Below are 16,606 nucleotides of genomic sequence, written 5' to 3' on the forward strand. Positions count from 1 at the left end.
GGTGTTCTCATCTGGCAGGTAGTTTTGGATCCCTCAGACATCTTATTCTGAATAAAATTACTATTCTCAAAAAATAGAATCATAGAATGGTTAGAGTTGAAAGGGACCTTAGAGATCATTGCATTCCAACCCCCCTGCCATGGGCAGGGACACCTCCTGCTAGACCAGGTTGCCCAAAGCCCCATCCAGCCTGGCCTTGAACACCTCCAGGGATGGGGCATCCAGAACTTCCCTGGGCAACCTGTTCCAGTGCCTCACCACCCTCACAGTAAAGAATTTCTTTCTGGTATCTAATCTAAATCTCCCCTTTTCAATTTAAAACCATTACCCCTTGTCCTATCACTACACTCCCTGACAAAGAGTCCCTCTCCGGCTCTCCTGTAGCCCCTTCAGATATTGGAAGGCTGCTTTGAGGTCTCCCCAGAGCCTTCTCTTCTCCAGGCAGAACTCAGCCTGTCTTTGTAGGGGAGGTGCTCCTCAAATAAGCCACAAATAATGTGACTTTAGGATGCAGCTGGTAACCTGGTTTCAATAGAGACAGGAAAGTGCTGGCACCATTGCCAGAGGCATTGGTTAGATGTTCTGCAAGGTACTGCCTGCAGTTCTGGTAACCCCAGTGCAAAGGAATGGAATTCAAATTTGAGAAGTTGCTGAATGGTAAAGTAAAGGGAGAGACAATCTCGAGAGGAGATTAAAAGAGTTTTGTTGGTTGAGTGAAATGGAGGTAGGGAGGCAACGTGTCTCCCCTCTGTAGAAACACTTAGGAGGAACTATCAAGGATGAGTAATTCTTTCCGTTAAACGATAATACAGGTATGATATCAAATGCATACAAATTGCATAATAAACTTAGGCTGGAAAGTTACAAAAAGAGTTCTATTTAAAAAAAAAAGGAAAAAGAAAAAAGCATTCTGGAATAACTTTCCAAGTAGGATAGAGGCAATTTAAACTGCTCTTAGGTGGAGCTGGGAGGTGTGGAGACTGACTGCTGAGCTGAGAGTACAAGCTTGTGAGATCAGTGCTTTAGTATCTGGTTTGTTGATACCTACAGGGCAGACTGAGACAATGTCCAGCTGCTGCTTGTTGGTCACATCTGTTTGCCTAGTATTTAAGTGAAAGCAGATGCTTCCCTGATCTTCAGGAGCTCTGTGGATTGCCTGTGGGGGACAAGTAAGTTATTTCACCTGCCTTGGGTGGGGGAAGTGGAGGGTCAGGTCCATATTCCTCCTTGCTCCTTAAGCATGCCTGGAGAGGGCTTTCTGGTGCTCCTTGTGGAGTTGTGGGTTAATTTGCATTGTCAGGGGGAGCGGGAGCTGCCTCACCTTCTGCATGGGGTAGAACCCACAGTTCTAGTGGGAATTTCACCTGTATGGGAGAGGGAGAGTCAGTCAGATCTGAAGATATTGCAGAGACCTGGGACACTATCACTGCCTGTTGCATCTCTCTGTGGCACATTGTACTTGTGACTCCTGGCCTTTGTTGTATTTAAGGTCTATGAGGGTGTGGGGATGCTCTGCTCTGGGCCTGTGGAAAGCAAAATGTTCTTCAGACCTGTTCTGGAACAGGCATCATGTGGCTTATGCTGTTTCTTAAGGTACCTGCCATGTCTGAACTCAGAAGTGCTCCATGCAAATAAGGTCCTCTGGGGTTTGTTTAGTACGTCTGAACCATACGGTTGATCAGTTCCTTCTTGTATGCTGTCTTCAACCATTATCTCACAAAGTGTAGCACTAAGTATTGCTGGGGCTATTAGCCTACTGTGTATGAATGCTAATATTTCTCAACAAATTGACTGTATGCTGGGAAGGGCTTGGTATTAGGTCTGCTTCCAGACATGGCATCGTTACGTTGTGCTGCAAGCTGAGATCATTGCATTCCAACCCCCCTGCCATGGGCAGGGACACCTCCTGCTAGACCAGGTTGCCCAAAGCCCCATCCAGCCTGGCCTTGAACACCTCCAGGGATGGGGCATCCAGAACTTCCCTGGGCAACCTGTTCCAGTGCCTCACCACCCTCACAGTAAAGAATTTCTTTCTGGTATCTAATCTAAATCTCCCCTTTTCAATTTAAAACCATTACCCCTTGTCCTATCACTACACTCCCTGACAAAGAGTCCCTCTCCGGCTCTCCTGTAGCCCCTTCAGATATTGGAAGGCTGCTTTGAGGTCTCCCCAGAGCCTTCTCTTCTCCAGGCAGAACTCAGCCTGTCTTTGTAGGGGAGGTGCTCCTCAAATAAGCCACAAATAATGTGACTTTAGGATGCAGCTGGTAACCTGGTTTCAATAGAGACAGGAAAGTGCTGGCACCATTGCCAGAGGCATTGGTTAGATGTTCTGCAAGGTACTGCCTGCAGTTCTGGTGACCCCAGTGCAAAGGAATGGAATTCAAATTTGAGAAGTTGCTGAATGGTAAAGTAAAGGGAGAGACAATCTCGAGAGGAGATTAAAAGAGTTTTGTTGGTTGAGTGAAATGGAGGTAGGGAGGCAACGTGTCTCCCCTCTGTAGAAACACTTAGGAGGAACTATCAAGGATGAGTAATTCTTTCCGTTAAACGATAATACAGGTATGATATCAAATGCATACAAATTGCATAATAAACTTAGGCTGGAAAGTTACAAAAAGAGTTCTATTTAAAAAAAAAAGGAAAAAGAAAAAAGCATTCTGGAATAACTTTCCAAGTAGGATAGAGGCAATTTAAACTGCTCTTAGGTGGAGCTGGGAGGTGTGGAGACTGACTGCTGAGCTGAGAGTACAAGCTTGTGAGATCAGTGCTTTAGTATCTGGTTTGTTGATACCTACAGGGCAGACTGAGACAATGTCCAGCTGCTGCTTGTTGGTCACATCTGTTTGCCTAGTATTTAAGTGAAAGCAGATGCTTCCCTGATCTTCAGGAGCTCTGTGGATTGCCTGTGGGGGACAAGTAAGTTATTTCACCTGCCTTGGGTGGGGGAAGTGGAGGGTCAGGTCCATATTCCTCCTTGCTCCTTAAGCATGCCTGGAGAGGGCTTTCTGGTGCTCCTTGTGGAGTTGTGGGTTAATTTGCATTGTCAGGGGGAGCGGGAGCTGCCTCACCTTCTGCATGGGGTAGAACCCACAGTTCTAGTGGGAATTTCACCTGTATGGGAGAGGGAGAGTCAGTCAGATCTGAAGATATTGCAGAGACCTGGGACACTATCACTGCCTGTTGCATCTCTCTGTGGCACATTGTACTTGTGACTCCTGGCCTTTGTTGTATTTAAGGTCTATGAGGGTGTGGGGATGCTCTGCTCTGGGCCTGTGGAAAGCAAAATGTTCTTCAGACCTGTTCTGGAACAGGCATCATGTGGCTTATGCTGTTTCTTAAGGTACCTGCCATGTCTGAACTCAGAAGTGCTCCATGCAAATAAGGTCCTCTGGGGTTTGTTTAGTACGTCTGAACCATACGGTTGATCAGTTCCTTCTTGTATGCTGTCTTCAACCATTATCTCACAAAGTGTAGCACTAAGTATTGCTGGGGCTATTAGCCTACTGTGTATGAATGCTAATATTTCTCAACAAATTGACTGTATGCTGGGAAGGGCTTGGTATTAGGTCTGCTTCCAGACATGGCATCGTTACGTTGTGCTGCAAGCTGCCATGATGTGGCATGGACTTGCTAAATCGCCTCCAAGTGCCTTGGCTGATTGACTTTGACTTTGGACAAGTCACGTTAGCTGACTCGTACGCACCATTATGTTTCATTTTAAGCTTAAGTTTCTGAGTATGGGATTTAACTAAATTTTGCTGCCCTGTCATGCTGTATTTCGATAAAAGGCCTTAGCTTCTACTGAGCAGCGACAAGTTTTCTACTTCTGTGATTTCCATGTGAGCAGCAGAGAGGTTGTGTACATGCAGAGAATTAGTCCTGCAGATCTTCATGCTGTTTATAAGAACAGCAACAAGATTTGTGCTACTTGATGGGCTCTGAAAACCTATTAAACTACCTGATGGGCCTTAAAGAGTCACTTCTCTGCTCGTGGCCACCATGCTGTTGGTGTGGTCGCTAGCAGATGACCGCTCAACAGTAGCTTGATTAGGGGCACAATGAATCCCACTTCCTTCTCCAAATTGTTGCTTGTCTGTGACATAAGCGAGACTTTCCTCTGTCTTTTTTGGACTGATAACTCAGTTCTGTACTTTTAGGTTATTGCCTCTGACATTAACAGGGGCAAGGTGACAGTAAATGCTCCTTCATCTCCTTGCCAGCTAGTGCCTTGCAGAAACACAACTCCCTGTATGCTGAGGGCAGAGAGAAGCAACTGGGAGAAAGTTACATGGAGCCATTGGAGTAATATCTGAGTTAAAGTATATTAAGGCTCCTATCACACAGAATCCTTCTTGGGACTTAGGACCTGTCAATAACTATATAATTAGTACATGACACAAGAAGGAAAAACATTTTGAAACCTCTGTGGAATTAAAAATGAAAAGGGAATAAAATTCACATCAGTTATATTGTATCTGTCTCAAGGTTACTTCTTTTTAGGGCTCTAAGACCCTGTGGTCTCAGTGTTTAATGCTTTCTTCACTTTTTTTTTTTTTTTTTTTTTAGGGGAAGATTAGCACCCCAATCATTTCAAGAACAAAGTAATAGGGACGTGTCTTGGAAAATAAACTTCTCCAAAAGTAAAAGATTTTCTAACAAATTTACCAGCTCTACACAAGACTACAAATACAAATGTTTGGCTTAACACAGATTACTCATATCAATAATAACACAGAAAACCCCACTGATTCATATCTTCACTAAAGTTATTTAGGCGGCGGTCGGCCCCCCTTCCCGGGGGGCCCGCCCCCTTTTTTTTTTTTTTTTTTTTTTTTTTTTATTTTTTTTTTATTTTTTTTTTTTTTTTTTTTAAGGTGCTGATATTGTGCAGTGGCTTATGAAGAACCTCAGCATTGAGGATCCAGGTAAGGTGACCGTGACCACAGCTGGGGAGGAACAGCTACTCCATCTGTGTTGTGTGCACCATTAGACAGCAGATACTATTTTGCTGCAGTCTAAAATGCCAGTAAAACCACAAGGTTGATTTAAGCATTGGAGGGAAGGAGGAGGGAAAGAGATAAAAATCAACACCTTAATTAAGTCTAATGCCTTATGCTGCAACACACAGAAAGCACTTTGTAGGAGTCTTAGCCTGTCTGTGAAATTGTTGCTCCCTAACAAAGCCTCATTGATTTTAAGGTTGCTCCCAGACTTAGAAAAGAAGTTGGTGGAGGTGTGTGGTTAAGCAGGCAAAGGCAGTGACAGGTTTTCATTATGTGGAGAAAGGTAGCCATGACTTACAGGACATACTGGCCAAGGATGATGCAGACACCATTGTGGGATCAGATGATGGCTGCTAATTTGTCGCAGCAGATAGATAAATGGATAATCAGCCATAAACAGTGATCAGTGTATGGGTTCAGTTCAAATAGTTTACTCTTCAGAGAAACCAAAATTATTTTGGCAGTTAGCAACTATTGTGGGGGAGGAGGAGGGGAGGGAAGGAAAGATCTGCAGGTCCAGAAGTTTCTTTTCCTTTTCTGAAATGGGAAAAGATCCAGCATCTTTCCTCTCAATTTGTTTCTGCTGCCTACTGTCACAGTGTGAAAGCAGAGGTAGAGGCAGTGTTGTCTCACCCAGGGCATCCCAATACACACATCCCTTCTCATGAGTCCAGTCAAGTCCCAAATCTGAATTTCAGCTGCAGACAGTAGCTTTATTATCTGCCTGGGGGCACACGAGCAGCTGATGTGTATTTTGCAACTCTGAGAAAGTTGATGCAGCTTTTCACAGCTGACATTGGCTGAAAAATCTGTGCAGATGTACCTCTGCGGTGGTGAAGGTTGCCCTGACACACACTCCCCTTTACCTCAGCCACCATTTCCTCTAACAAATGGCAGTGCTGCAGTGTCAGGATTTGTCATTATGAGCAAACATCCTGCTAATGAGCTGGCGTTGCATGCGTTTGTCGGATCTGATGGAGGCAAGTGGGGTTCACTGATGGAACAGGCTTCTTGTCAGCTGTCACCTGTGGTGGATAATGTGCTTTGAATTGAATTTCAGACTCTAGAGCTGAACTAGTGTGCGACATTTTGCAAACATAAAACCAGCAGGTTAAACATTTGAGCAGTGTTTCATCTGTATTGTGAGGCTGATTTCTGCTCACCTGCCTTGTGTGGTTTGGTTGGAAGGTTTCAGGATGCAGTATGGGTACAGAGAGACGTGTGCTCCAAGTCTTTGTGCGAGCCACTGCCAGGGCTGCTGCTGAAAGCAGAAGAGTGTGCTGTGCACATCTTCCTGACGTATCCCTGCTGTTTTCTCTCTTTCACAGGGGAAGCAATACACTTGGGAAGTCTTATCGCTGCACAGGGATATGTCTTTCCGATCTCAGACCATGTCCTTACCCTGAAAGATGATGGGACATTCTATCGTTTCCAGGTTGGTGACCCCTCTGCCTTCCTTGTGGCCCCTTCTACTGCTCTTTATCACTAAGCACTCATTACGTCTATGAAGACAGGGATTGAGGCTATCTTGGCAGAGGCCTTATCCTTTCATAGAGATCTAGTTTTTTCTACTTTCCAACCCAGTTTTTACATAAATGAACCGATATGTCCTGTGATTATTTTTGATATGTGATTTCAACACTGTTGTGGTCAGAGTTGAACAAAACCAGGAGAAAGAAAATGACTTTCAGGTTCTAACCATGGCACAGAATTAGGTAGCCACCCTCCTGTGCAGAATGGACTAGGGCAAACTTTGGAGTTGGGTATTCGAGCTCTGGCATAGCAGAAAATTCAAAATTTTTATCCTCTCTTTGCTACAGACTGGTGTGGGAGGGGGCAAGCTTCAGGCTTTGGCTCTTTTACAGAGGATTTGTAACCTCGGCAGTCATCTCTATCCCTCAGTGTCCCTGTGCCTCCAGATGTGTGGAATTTTTAAAGCATCCTCCGCTTGAGTTCCATGCCCTTTCCAAAAACTGCTTCTGTCGACCTTCTAGATAACTGGGTATTTGTGCTCTAACAACTCCTTTTGGGCAGATTGTATAATTTTAAAAGAAGGAATAAGTTCAAACCTGGAGTCCTACTGCCTAATCCTGCTGGCTGAATTTGTATTTTTCTGTTACACCATCCCAGCCAGCTCCCTTATCTTTCCTGTGAGCTCTCTTCTGTTCATCCCCCCGTTTCTCCTTTATGTTTGTTTTCTCGTATTTAGTTGTTATTTGAAAAGCCTTTCCCCCTCTTTGCATCTGGTGTTGTAGCTGCTGTGCTCACTGTCCTACAGCTAATGTGGTATTGTGTTATCACACGAGACCAAGGGCACAGTGAACAAAGAAGCCCAGGAGATCACAGACCTCCCCTGTCTCTCCTCACCTTCAGCTTACCTGGCATCATTCGGGCTAAGATTTTTCATGACAGTTCCCTTGCTTTTCTAAAAGTCCGGTTCCTCCTGTCATGCAAAACTTGACAGAAGCAGGGCTCATACTGCTCATCCATTTAGTTGTATTTCTCTCTATTTTAAAAGAATGATGCCGTATAGAAGTTGTCCTGTGCAGTTCTTTGGAGCTAGGTTTCAAAAGCAGAGTATAATTTAATTTATTTTTGTTATTTTAAGCCTGTGTAAACCACAGCATCAAATTCTCTTGACTGCTTATTGGCTTTTCTTTCCCTTATCTTTTCCTACAACTTTTGCTTATTCTTTGCCTGTTGTCATTTCCTACAACAGTTGTCCTCAGCCTTTTCCTGTAAAAATAACCTGATAGAATCGTTTTTCTTTTCCATTATTCTCTTCTTGCCACTTTCTACCTCAACATCAGTCCCTCCTTTTAACAGTAGCTCATCATCTTGTGAAGTTCATAAGATATATATCAGTGAGGAGCATTGAACCCTGTATTGTTTGATCCCTCCATGTTTTCTCACTGTGCTTTGGTGCAAAGAATAGTCTTTGTGTGTATAACATCCTGTGCCCATTTGTGTCATTATATCAGTAACACAAAACCACGTTTTGTAATTTGTGTGATCACAGGGACATTATTTTTCATTCATGTTAAAACTGAAATACAGCCATGTGTAGGTAATATCTTGTAATTAATTGTAGCAACTGCAGTATGCAGACCTGGATAGAAAACAAAAGCAGTAAGCTTAGCAGGACTTCTGCTTTCGGAACAACTCTAATCGGCTGAGTTCTGACCTCTACCATCTGTTATATTTAAAAAGTAAATTGTTTTATAGGCTGCCAACCAACCTGGTAGCTGCTCCAAAAAAGCAAGTGGTGTGTAGCATATATAAAAGGCCATGAGGTTTTTCATGCTCCTAAAAAAATAATAATAAAAAAGTAACAATTCTGGGGGACTGAATTCCTGGCAAAAGAGGAGGTTCTGGGGTAGATGGTAAGAGGTCCACATTCAGATGACTAAAATGTCATCAGGATAATGGACATCCTCCTCAAGAGATGCTTGTATTACAGCATCTCTATTTTCCTGCGCTGAGGAACATTAAAGGTGATACCTTCCTGTAAAAGCTTCCTCATATTTACTGAGATCTGTGGCAGTGTGTTTCCCCTCAGGGCAGAGACTGGGCCGTAGAATTTGTGGTTCTTCTTTTGTACTTGTAATGTTTTTCTGCATCTGAATTGTTTTTCATCTCTTAAATTACAAAAATGCATATGTTGTTTCTTAGGCACCGTACTTTTGGCCTTCAAACTGCTGGGAGCCAGAAAACACAGATTATGGTGAGAGTATAATTACTTCATTGTAGAAAGTTAGTACAGAAAGTTTGTGATGGAAAAAAATTGTCTGTAAAATAATTACTGTTGGCCGTCTAAAGCCTTCATCAGCAAAATTTCTTGTCAGACTGCAGCACCAGAGGCAGACTTGTGCCCTTCTCAAATACATGAAGCAAAATCCCAGGTGTCTCAAACCCATGGAGTTGTAGCCATCCAGTTCAGTGGGGCCAGGGTTTTACCTACTGTTACCTCCGTTCTCCCATAGCTCTGTTCATCTCAGCAGGATTTATGGCGAGCAGAATACTGCTCCTTGGGAACCTTAAATAATACCAGTATTGCTTTTGTGGGAGAAGGTACTCTGATCTGTAGTTGAATCTGATATGTTGATCAATAAAGAGTTACCTCATCTGGGCACTCATCTGGCTGATCAATAAACCAGTATATAACTGACGGCAACCTATAGTTAAAGTTCTTTGATATATGATATCAGACTTATTTCTCCCATTTTTTTAAAATTACCAGCTGACAGCTGGCAAAAAAGAGAAGACTGAGCATGGTTTATGAGTTAATAAACTGCAACATGGTGTGTTAAACATGTGAGTGCCTGCAGACAGTGATAATACATAAAGAAAATATGTCAGTGTTGTTATCTTTAGCTGTCTGCATGCAATGTTGCTGTCTCTTCTGGAACTGCACTTCTTTCATAGTTAAAGGATAAAATCAATTGTTGCATCCTGGTGTGGCATAGGAAGAGGAAGTGAATCCCTGTGTGTACTCATAAAGCAGGAGCTTCTGGAAGTGCTTCTTTTGAAATATCTCATAATCTAAGATCAGTTTAGAACTCCTCCCTGAATAATCAGGGTTGGTTTTTTGGGTGGGTTGTTTTTTTTTTTTTTTCGTTCCCCAGCAATAGTTATTCATCATTATGGATTCTGGAAATCATTTGCTGGGGTGGAGAAGTAGCCTGCAATGGTGTCTGTCATGTGATAGTTCATTTGCAGCTCTCACCTGTGGGGAAGCTAGCATAGACTTACGTGTTTGTCCCAGGGAGGGAACTGCTTAGGAGAAAACATGATGCTGTTCATTATATGCAAAATAATTTCCAGATTTTACAGTCACCATATATAACTGTCCAAACCGTGCCAGATGTGTGTTCTGTAAATATCAGAATAACAACCTGAAGAGGAAATTTCTGGTTCTTTCTATAGCACCTGATAAATAACTGGTTTTCCGGTCAAATTGTTGCGCTGCAGGGGCATTGAGTGGAACAGTACACCTCAAAATAAAGGCCTATATGAGCTGACCCACAGCTGGACAAGCTGCAACTGCATTAGCTCTGAGCCCTGTAGTTGACAGATTTTCATCTGCCCCAGAAATCTCTAACATATGCTTATAATCAGTCTCTGCATATCAGAGGTCTGTACAGATGGAGTTCTTCCCAGGAAATAATCCCAAACTAGCAGTAGACCCAAATAAAACTGAAATCCCAGCAGCTCTTCATGCTTTTTCTATTTGCATGGATCCACTCACAGGACAGGAACTAACTTGCTAATGGCAGGTCACTGCCTCGCATGAAGAAATACTGTGCGATGACTGACTCTGGCTTTATTTGGTGTTGTAAATGGCTTACAGATGAAACTGAGATGAGTAAATACACATATATGTGAACTGATCAGCTCTGGTTACCATGCGTTATGTGAAGGTTAGAATTACAAGAATAGCATAGAGTATAATTACAAGAGTAGCATGGGTTGTTACATATATTTTTAAATAGAAGAATAGGTTTTCAATGGAAAAAAAATCTATGAAGGTGTCAGAAAATTGTATTTATCAGGAAGCCCAAACCCCATGGTTTTCAAAGAAAATCTCAAAAAGATTTATTTCAGTTTTATTCTGTGAAGGTGTCAGAAAATTGTATTTGTCAGGAAACCCAAACCCCATGGTTTTCAAAGAAAATCTCAAAAAGATTTATTTCAGTTTTATGTTGATGATGCTTTGCCTTCTGCTTAGCTCCAGTTTAATGTGCTGTTGGACAATAAATCCCTGGCCCTGCAGCATGAGAGAGGGCGAAACAGAAGGAAGCTCTAAAATTCACATCTAAATCCATGCCAAAATGAGAGCGCTGGACACTTCTCTTACCTAGTTTTGACCTTCTGTGTACCCAGGGAGTGCTGGGGACCTAGTGTTCCAGCCTGTGGTGGAAATGGGGTGAGCTGGCAGTCCAGCTGAGGCTTTCCCAGCACCCAGCCTGCGACTGGTTTGGTGTCATGCACTGGGCTCATCATGACCCGTAGAATCCCAAACCGCATCAGTTTCTGCAGTGTCTGCCTATGGTGAGATGCAAGAAGGCTTTTCTTAACAGGTTGAAACGTGTAGAATAAGTGGATGAAGCATATGAAAAAAATGCTAAGATCCTACTTTTAAGATCTGGCCGGCATTTCTGTTTTCATTTCAGTATCCTGATTTTCTTTTTTTCTTTTCTAAACTAAAAGGGGAAAAGAAGTGCAGGGCTGCTCAGTTTGGCAGGCATATTCCCAAAGTGCTGAGGGGAACAGGTTGCTAATGCTAAATCTTTTACCAGCCCCAGAAGCAATTGTGCCTTTCTCAGACGTCTTGTTAGGTCCTGGCATCTACTCTCAGCGCTTCTAAATGAGATGTCCCAGATGCTTATGGCCTCCGAGATTACAAGTGGGTGATGTCAGCTGGGTATTCAGCCCTCTCATCCCTTGCCTCGTGTTGCTTTCTCATGAGAACAAACAGTGCATGGACCACTTTTTTTTTTTCTTTTTTAAGATTTTGTACTAATAACCTGTCTATAATTGTTTTCCATTCTGTTTCTCCCTTTAGCCATCTATCTTTGCAAACGGACGATGCAGAACAAAGCTAGGCTGGAGCTGGCGGATTATGAAGCCGTAGGTACACTGCTGCTCGAGTTTAAAGCTGAGGGGCACGGGGGGAGAGAGCTTTGCTGGCCCATTTAATGCTGCCAGTTTGTGCCTTGGGGTCAGCCGTTACTCTGTCTCAATTTTTTAAGTTGTCAAAATTGTGTTGAGGTTGATCCTGAGACAACGTGAGCAATATGACTGGGAAATGTCCCTGGCTTTGCAGCATCTCCAGTTAAAGCATCTGCTGTACAGCCAGCCCTCCAAGATTGGGGAAATTACACAGAAGTTTACATTGGTTTCCTCTTTCCAGTTAACAGTTCCTGGTTTATATAGCAGATATTAACACACAAAAATGATGGCTTTCAGGTGCAGTTAACAGTTCCTGGTTTATATAGCAGATATTAACACACGAAGTGATGGCTTTCAGGTGCATTATTGGGCAATTAAATTGCTGATGACCCATCTAGTTGCGGACCTTAAAAGGAAAGTTTTCAGATATTAGACTTGCACTGTTTTCAATATGCCATATAAAAACTATAACTCAAGCTGTTATGAAATGATTATCCATAAAAATATCCTCAACCTTGGATTTAGATTGTGCAGGGTTTGGGTGGAGAGGAGTGGAAAGATGGAGGCAGGAGTAGCAGAGCTGGTGTGAGTGTAATGTTCTGACTTTTCTTTCTATTACATTGACTTTTTTTTGTTGTTGTTTACTAACTCAACAGTGTAACAGCTGAATTTCAAATGTGAAGTTTTTTGTTGGAGGGGTTGTTTACAAAGCTGGTTCTAGTAGACTTCTGTGTTTGTGTTTATTACAATTGAAAACATTTATATTGCATATATTTTAGGGGTTTTTTTCCCAAGTATGGACTTTTTCCTTCTTCCTTGCCTTCCACATTTTGGGACTTTTGTGCAGGTAGATGTATATACATGCCATTTTGTCCTTTCAGTGAAGAGAATGCAAAAATCACCATTTATCCAGTCCACCCTGGAAATGCATCTGGAGTTCCCAAGAGTTCTAATCTTGAAGTACAGGCAAAAAGGAAGGAATATAATAATCTGCATGCACTTACATATCCTTTTGCTGAGTTTTCTCTTCTGCATATTGTTGATTTCATTATTAAAACCATTAAAATTGCTCACAGCCAACCAATTAACTGTAAGTACTCTAAAGATCTATCATAAAGCAACAAAAGGCTGTTCAGCAGCACACACACTCCCACACACATGCAGCCAGGCTATGGCTAAGTACTTTTGCACATCGTTGTCTACTGAGAGTAGCAGTGCTCCGGTGATGGCAAATAATTAGATCTTGGCAGCCTCTCATTTTTCTTGTGAATATTGCATTGCACAATTAGAGATTGCCTCTGCATTCAAACTTTGCTCTCTTAATTAGAGACAATCAGATAAGAATGGCACCGACTCTTCCTCATCATTATGGGAGCTGAAGCAGCTCCAGCAATGGAGATGTAAGATGAGCACAAGTGAGAGAAACAGGAGTGGGAAGGAGCCCTGGGTATTTTGTACACATTTTTGGAGGCGTAGTATGAGAATGGAAACTCCAGGTCAGTGCTGATGCCTATGGAGAAGCAGAGAAAATCTCTACAAAGCATCTCAGGGGATGTCTTCTCATTTTTAGGTTCCGCTTGCAGCATTCATAGACAACCCCCAACCCCACATTTATACTGGCAGAGCAGGGGTCTTGATGATACGATTAAGCTTGCATAATTGCATTCCATTTTGTTTATAATTGACCAAACATAAGCACGATTCAAATATTGCTTTAATTGGTGATGTTTCATTGGCTTCAGCATATTTACTCCAGAGGGCACATGTGAACATAATTTAAAATAAAATTAAAAAAGAGAAACCCACAAAAAATTGGTTTTGCAGATAATTACAAGTAGTTCTTCCTTGTGACCACAGTTAAGAAAATCATCACAGTTCAGCACAGCTGTAAATCATTTGCTTAAACAGCTCTCTTCCGTGTATGCGGACTGAAACTCTTACATGGACTTGGTGGTAACAGGGACAAGCTTTATGCCTTCTGTTGTACATGAGTTTAAAGTAAGTAGTAGGAAGGTTTCTTCTAGCATTAAAATGCACGCACTTAAGTGCTTTCTTGAAATAAAGGGAATAGGCATAAAAAGAACAGCAGTAGAATTACTAGTGTTCATTTCAATGAAAATTTGCAACAGTTGAACCAGCTGTATTGGAGAAGAGCATCAGATGAATGGTCTCCTAGGCCTCCTGGTCAGGATGGGTGTGGATATGTGACTTTGGGGTGCCATTTGAGCCTGAAATTCTGGCCGTGTCCTGAGTTTGACCTTGAGCTGTGATGAAGTCACATCCACCTCCAAACGTTCAGATCACAGCGCGCTCTGATCACGGGTCTGGACCAGAGCTCTTACTTCAGATGTAGAGCGAGGCTGCATCTGGACCCAGTCTTTGCAGTTAGCGACGTTCATTGTTCAGACAAACAAGCTATTTCCTTTTATGAATCATCCTGGCAATCCCCAGCCTTCAGTGCTGTGCAGCTGCATGGTGCTCTCGGCGGTGAGCAGGACCGAGCAAAGCAAAGGATGCTCAGGCTTTGCACCTGAGCAAGAGCCTGGAGAGAAGAGAGTGGGGGGAGGAGGAAGGGAAAGTGGGGATGAGAGGGAAACGTGCAGGTGGCAGCCATCTGCTATCAGAAATGAAAGCCGTCAGCTTCACAAAGCTTCCCAGTGTTATCTTTTGGGAACAAGTCCATCACTGTTTTCATAGCAGAGCTCAGGCTGTGTTCATTGCACTCCATGACTTCTCCCTGACAGGGCCCTCTTGGCTGCAGATATGAGGGCTGGACCCCAGAAGGATGTTTTACAACCCTGCTTTGCCTGCAGCATAGTTCAGCTGAAACCAACACCTATTTCCATGTCTTGAATTTTCCACCTTCAAAAAAAACCCAAACAGCTGACATGCTAACTGTGATCTTAAGCAGTAGTTATAATTACAGGGATTGATTGTTCTTACTATTTTCATCTTTTGTCAGGAAAACTTAGCAAGACTTCAGAGAGCATTTGCAAGAAAGTGGGAATTCATCTTCATGCAAGCTGAGGCCCAAGTGAAGTGAGTAATCCTGGAGCACTAAACTGCACCAGCATCTAGAGCTGTGAAGGGAGGGGATTCTGTAAAGATAAAATTTCTCTGTCAACGTCTTTACTGTGACTAAGCTCAGAAGGTGTTGGTGAATTTTAATCACCAGCAGACTAGAAACAATAGAGAGCCAATTCTGAAGGTTTGTGCCAGAATCTGAAAGGTGGATATAATTATCTGTATATGGAAATGTTGGTCAGGAGCTCCGGAAACTGGATCCACCATGGGAGCTTGGGCAATTCACTTGCCTGTTCTACTTCTACTTTTGTGTAGTGTTTTTGTTTTGTATAAATGGAAAGAACAGAACCTTATCAAAGTATTTCTGAGTTTAAAAATACCGCCACCTTAAAGTGATTATAAGGGCGGTATTTACAATAGACTGGATTTGGTTTTCTCCTTTATACCGATCCCCCGTTGACTCCATTGTACCTCTGCTCTGTGCAGCCCGACTTGTGCTACTAAATTAGTGTGGAAAATTGGGTACCACTTACATGAAACTTACTCACATTTAGTGTTTGGGGTTTTCCTATTCTCTGCCCATAATTGAAATTTACATTTTTTTTTTCTCATTTCCCTTTGTGAAAAAGGTTTGAAACCTCTTAATGTTTTGAGCATATTTTCGTTATTGCTGCAAAACCTGTACGGTCCAGGGTGCCGAAACCTCCACCTGTCTGTTTCATGCATGTAGTTGTCACCTATAAAAAGAGAAGGTTAGTGAAGGTGGTACATGAGAACACCAGTACTGACACTCTGTACCCCTAGAAAGAATTTGCACTTTCAGCATTAGATGCTGAAAAGTTAAGGAACATAATTTCTTGAGGGTGTGTCTGAGGTGTATGTCTCTGTCTTTGATTAACTCTTTGGCATTTTGATTAATTCTTTACTTAATAATATTGTAATTATGCACTATTTAAGTATATAGTAATTATCCTCTAAATTACAAGGTAATTAAGGGATTACTTTTTTTCTGACCAGAATGCCAGTGTTGTGTTTGGAAGAGAAAATTAGAAGTTACAATAGCAGTTGTACTTTTAGTTTATTGCCAAGGTGAAAAACCAAAATAAAACCCAACCTGAAGTCAAAACAAAATTCTGCATTCCGTCTACAGCATACACTAAAGAGAAATGTAAATATCAGATTCTTTATGTGAACACTGTTGTTTATTTGTATTTTCTCCATTATGTTTTCTTTGAAGTAAGCATGGACTGGCCACTGTCAACTTTTTTTGTTGGCAAGTTTCAGCCAGTTTATGTCATGGTTCAGTCTTCAGGTTTCCAACAAGGCAGGGCTGGAATTCACAGGGTGATCCACAGCTCTGAATAAACTAGAAAGGAAAACCAAACAAAAATACCCGAAAACATTCCTTCTGCTTCTGCTTCACAACAAACCTTCAAGTTCTGCTTCACCTTCCATGTCTTCGTTTGCACACAAAATTTCCATTGCTCTGCCAACATGACTCAAAAACTGCAGCCACAGAGCATCTAACTGTGTTTCCCCCACCAGATGAAAAAGCAGAGGTTAAAATAAATTTCCCACCTTAATAGGAGAATCTCTTTTGACACATATCGGAGCAAACATCAGTGATATTTTGTTCATGGCACAGGGCCTTGCAAGTGGGACTGGGACATTTATGTACAAAATGTGTATTTCTGATTTTTTTTTGTTATGGGGTTAAAACCTTAGCTAGGAACTGTAACAAAGAAGAAAGTATTATTCGTATGTTGGCTCATATGTCTATGCTTTTGTTTTCAGAATTGACAGGAAAAAGGATAAAACAGAAAGAAAGATTTTGGACAGCCAGGAAAGAGCATTCTGGGATGTGCACAGGCCTGTGGTAAAGCTCTTTTTTTAATGATGAGACT

At 42.2% G+C, this 16,606-nt stretch overlaps 1 protein-coding gene across 5 annotated transcripts in view; it reads left to right on the forward strand.

Moving 5' to 3' along the window:
• Positions 1 to 16,606, forward strand: part of RGS6 (regulator of G-protein signaling 6) — a 275,931-nt gene that overhangs the window by 199,435 nt on the left and 59,890 nt on the right. For all 5 annotated transcript variants that reach the window (XM_014941850.1, XM_014941848.1, XM_014941851.1 and 2 more), the window contains exons 4-9: positions 4,878 to 4,928; positions 6,335 to 6,441; positions 8,679 to 8,730; positions 11,572 to 11,636; positions 14,641 to 14,717; positions 16,497 to 16,578. In XM_014941850.1, coding sequence (XP_014797336.1) covers positions 4,878 to 4,928; positions 6,335 to 6,441; positions 8,679 to 8,730; positions 11,572 to 11,636; positions 14,641 to 14,717; positions 16,497 to 16,578 — 434 coding nt within the window. The remainder of the gene's footprint in view (positions 1 to 4,877; positions 4,929 to 6,334; positions 6,442 to 8,678; positions 8,731 to 11,571; positions 11,637 to 14,640; positions 14,718 to 16,496; positions 16,579 to 16,606) is intronic.

Source organism: Calidris pugnax, unplaced genomic scaffold, assembly GCF_001431845.1.
Source record: "Calidris pugnax isolate Ruff unplaced genomic scaffold, ASM143184v1 scaffold56, whole genome shotgun sequence".
In the NCBI taxonomy this organism is placed as follows: Eukaryota; Metazoa; Chordata; class Aves; order Charadriiformes; family Scolopacidae; genus Calidris; species Calidris pugnax.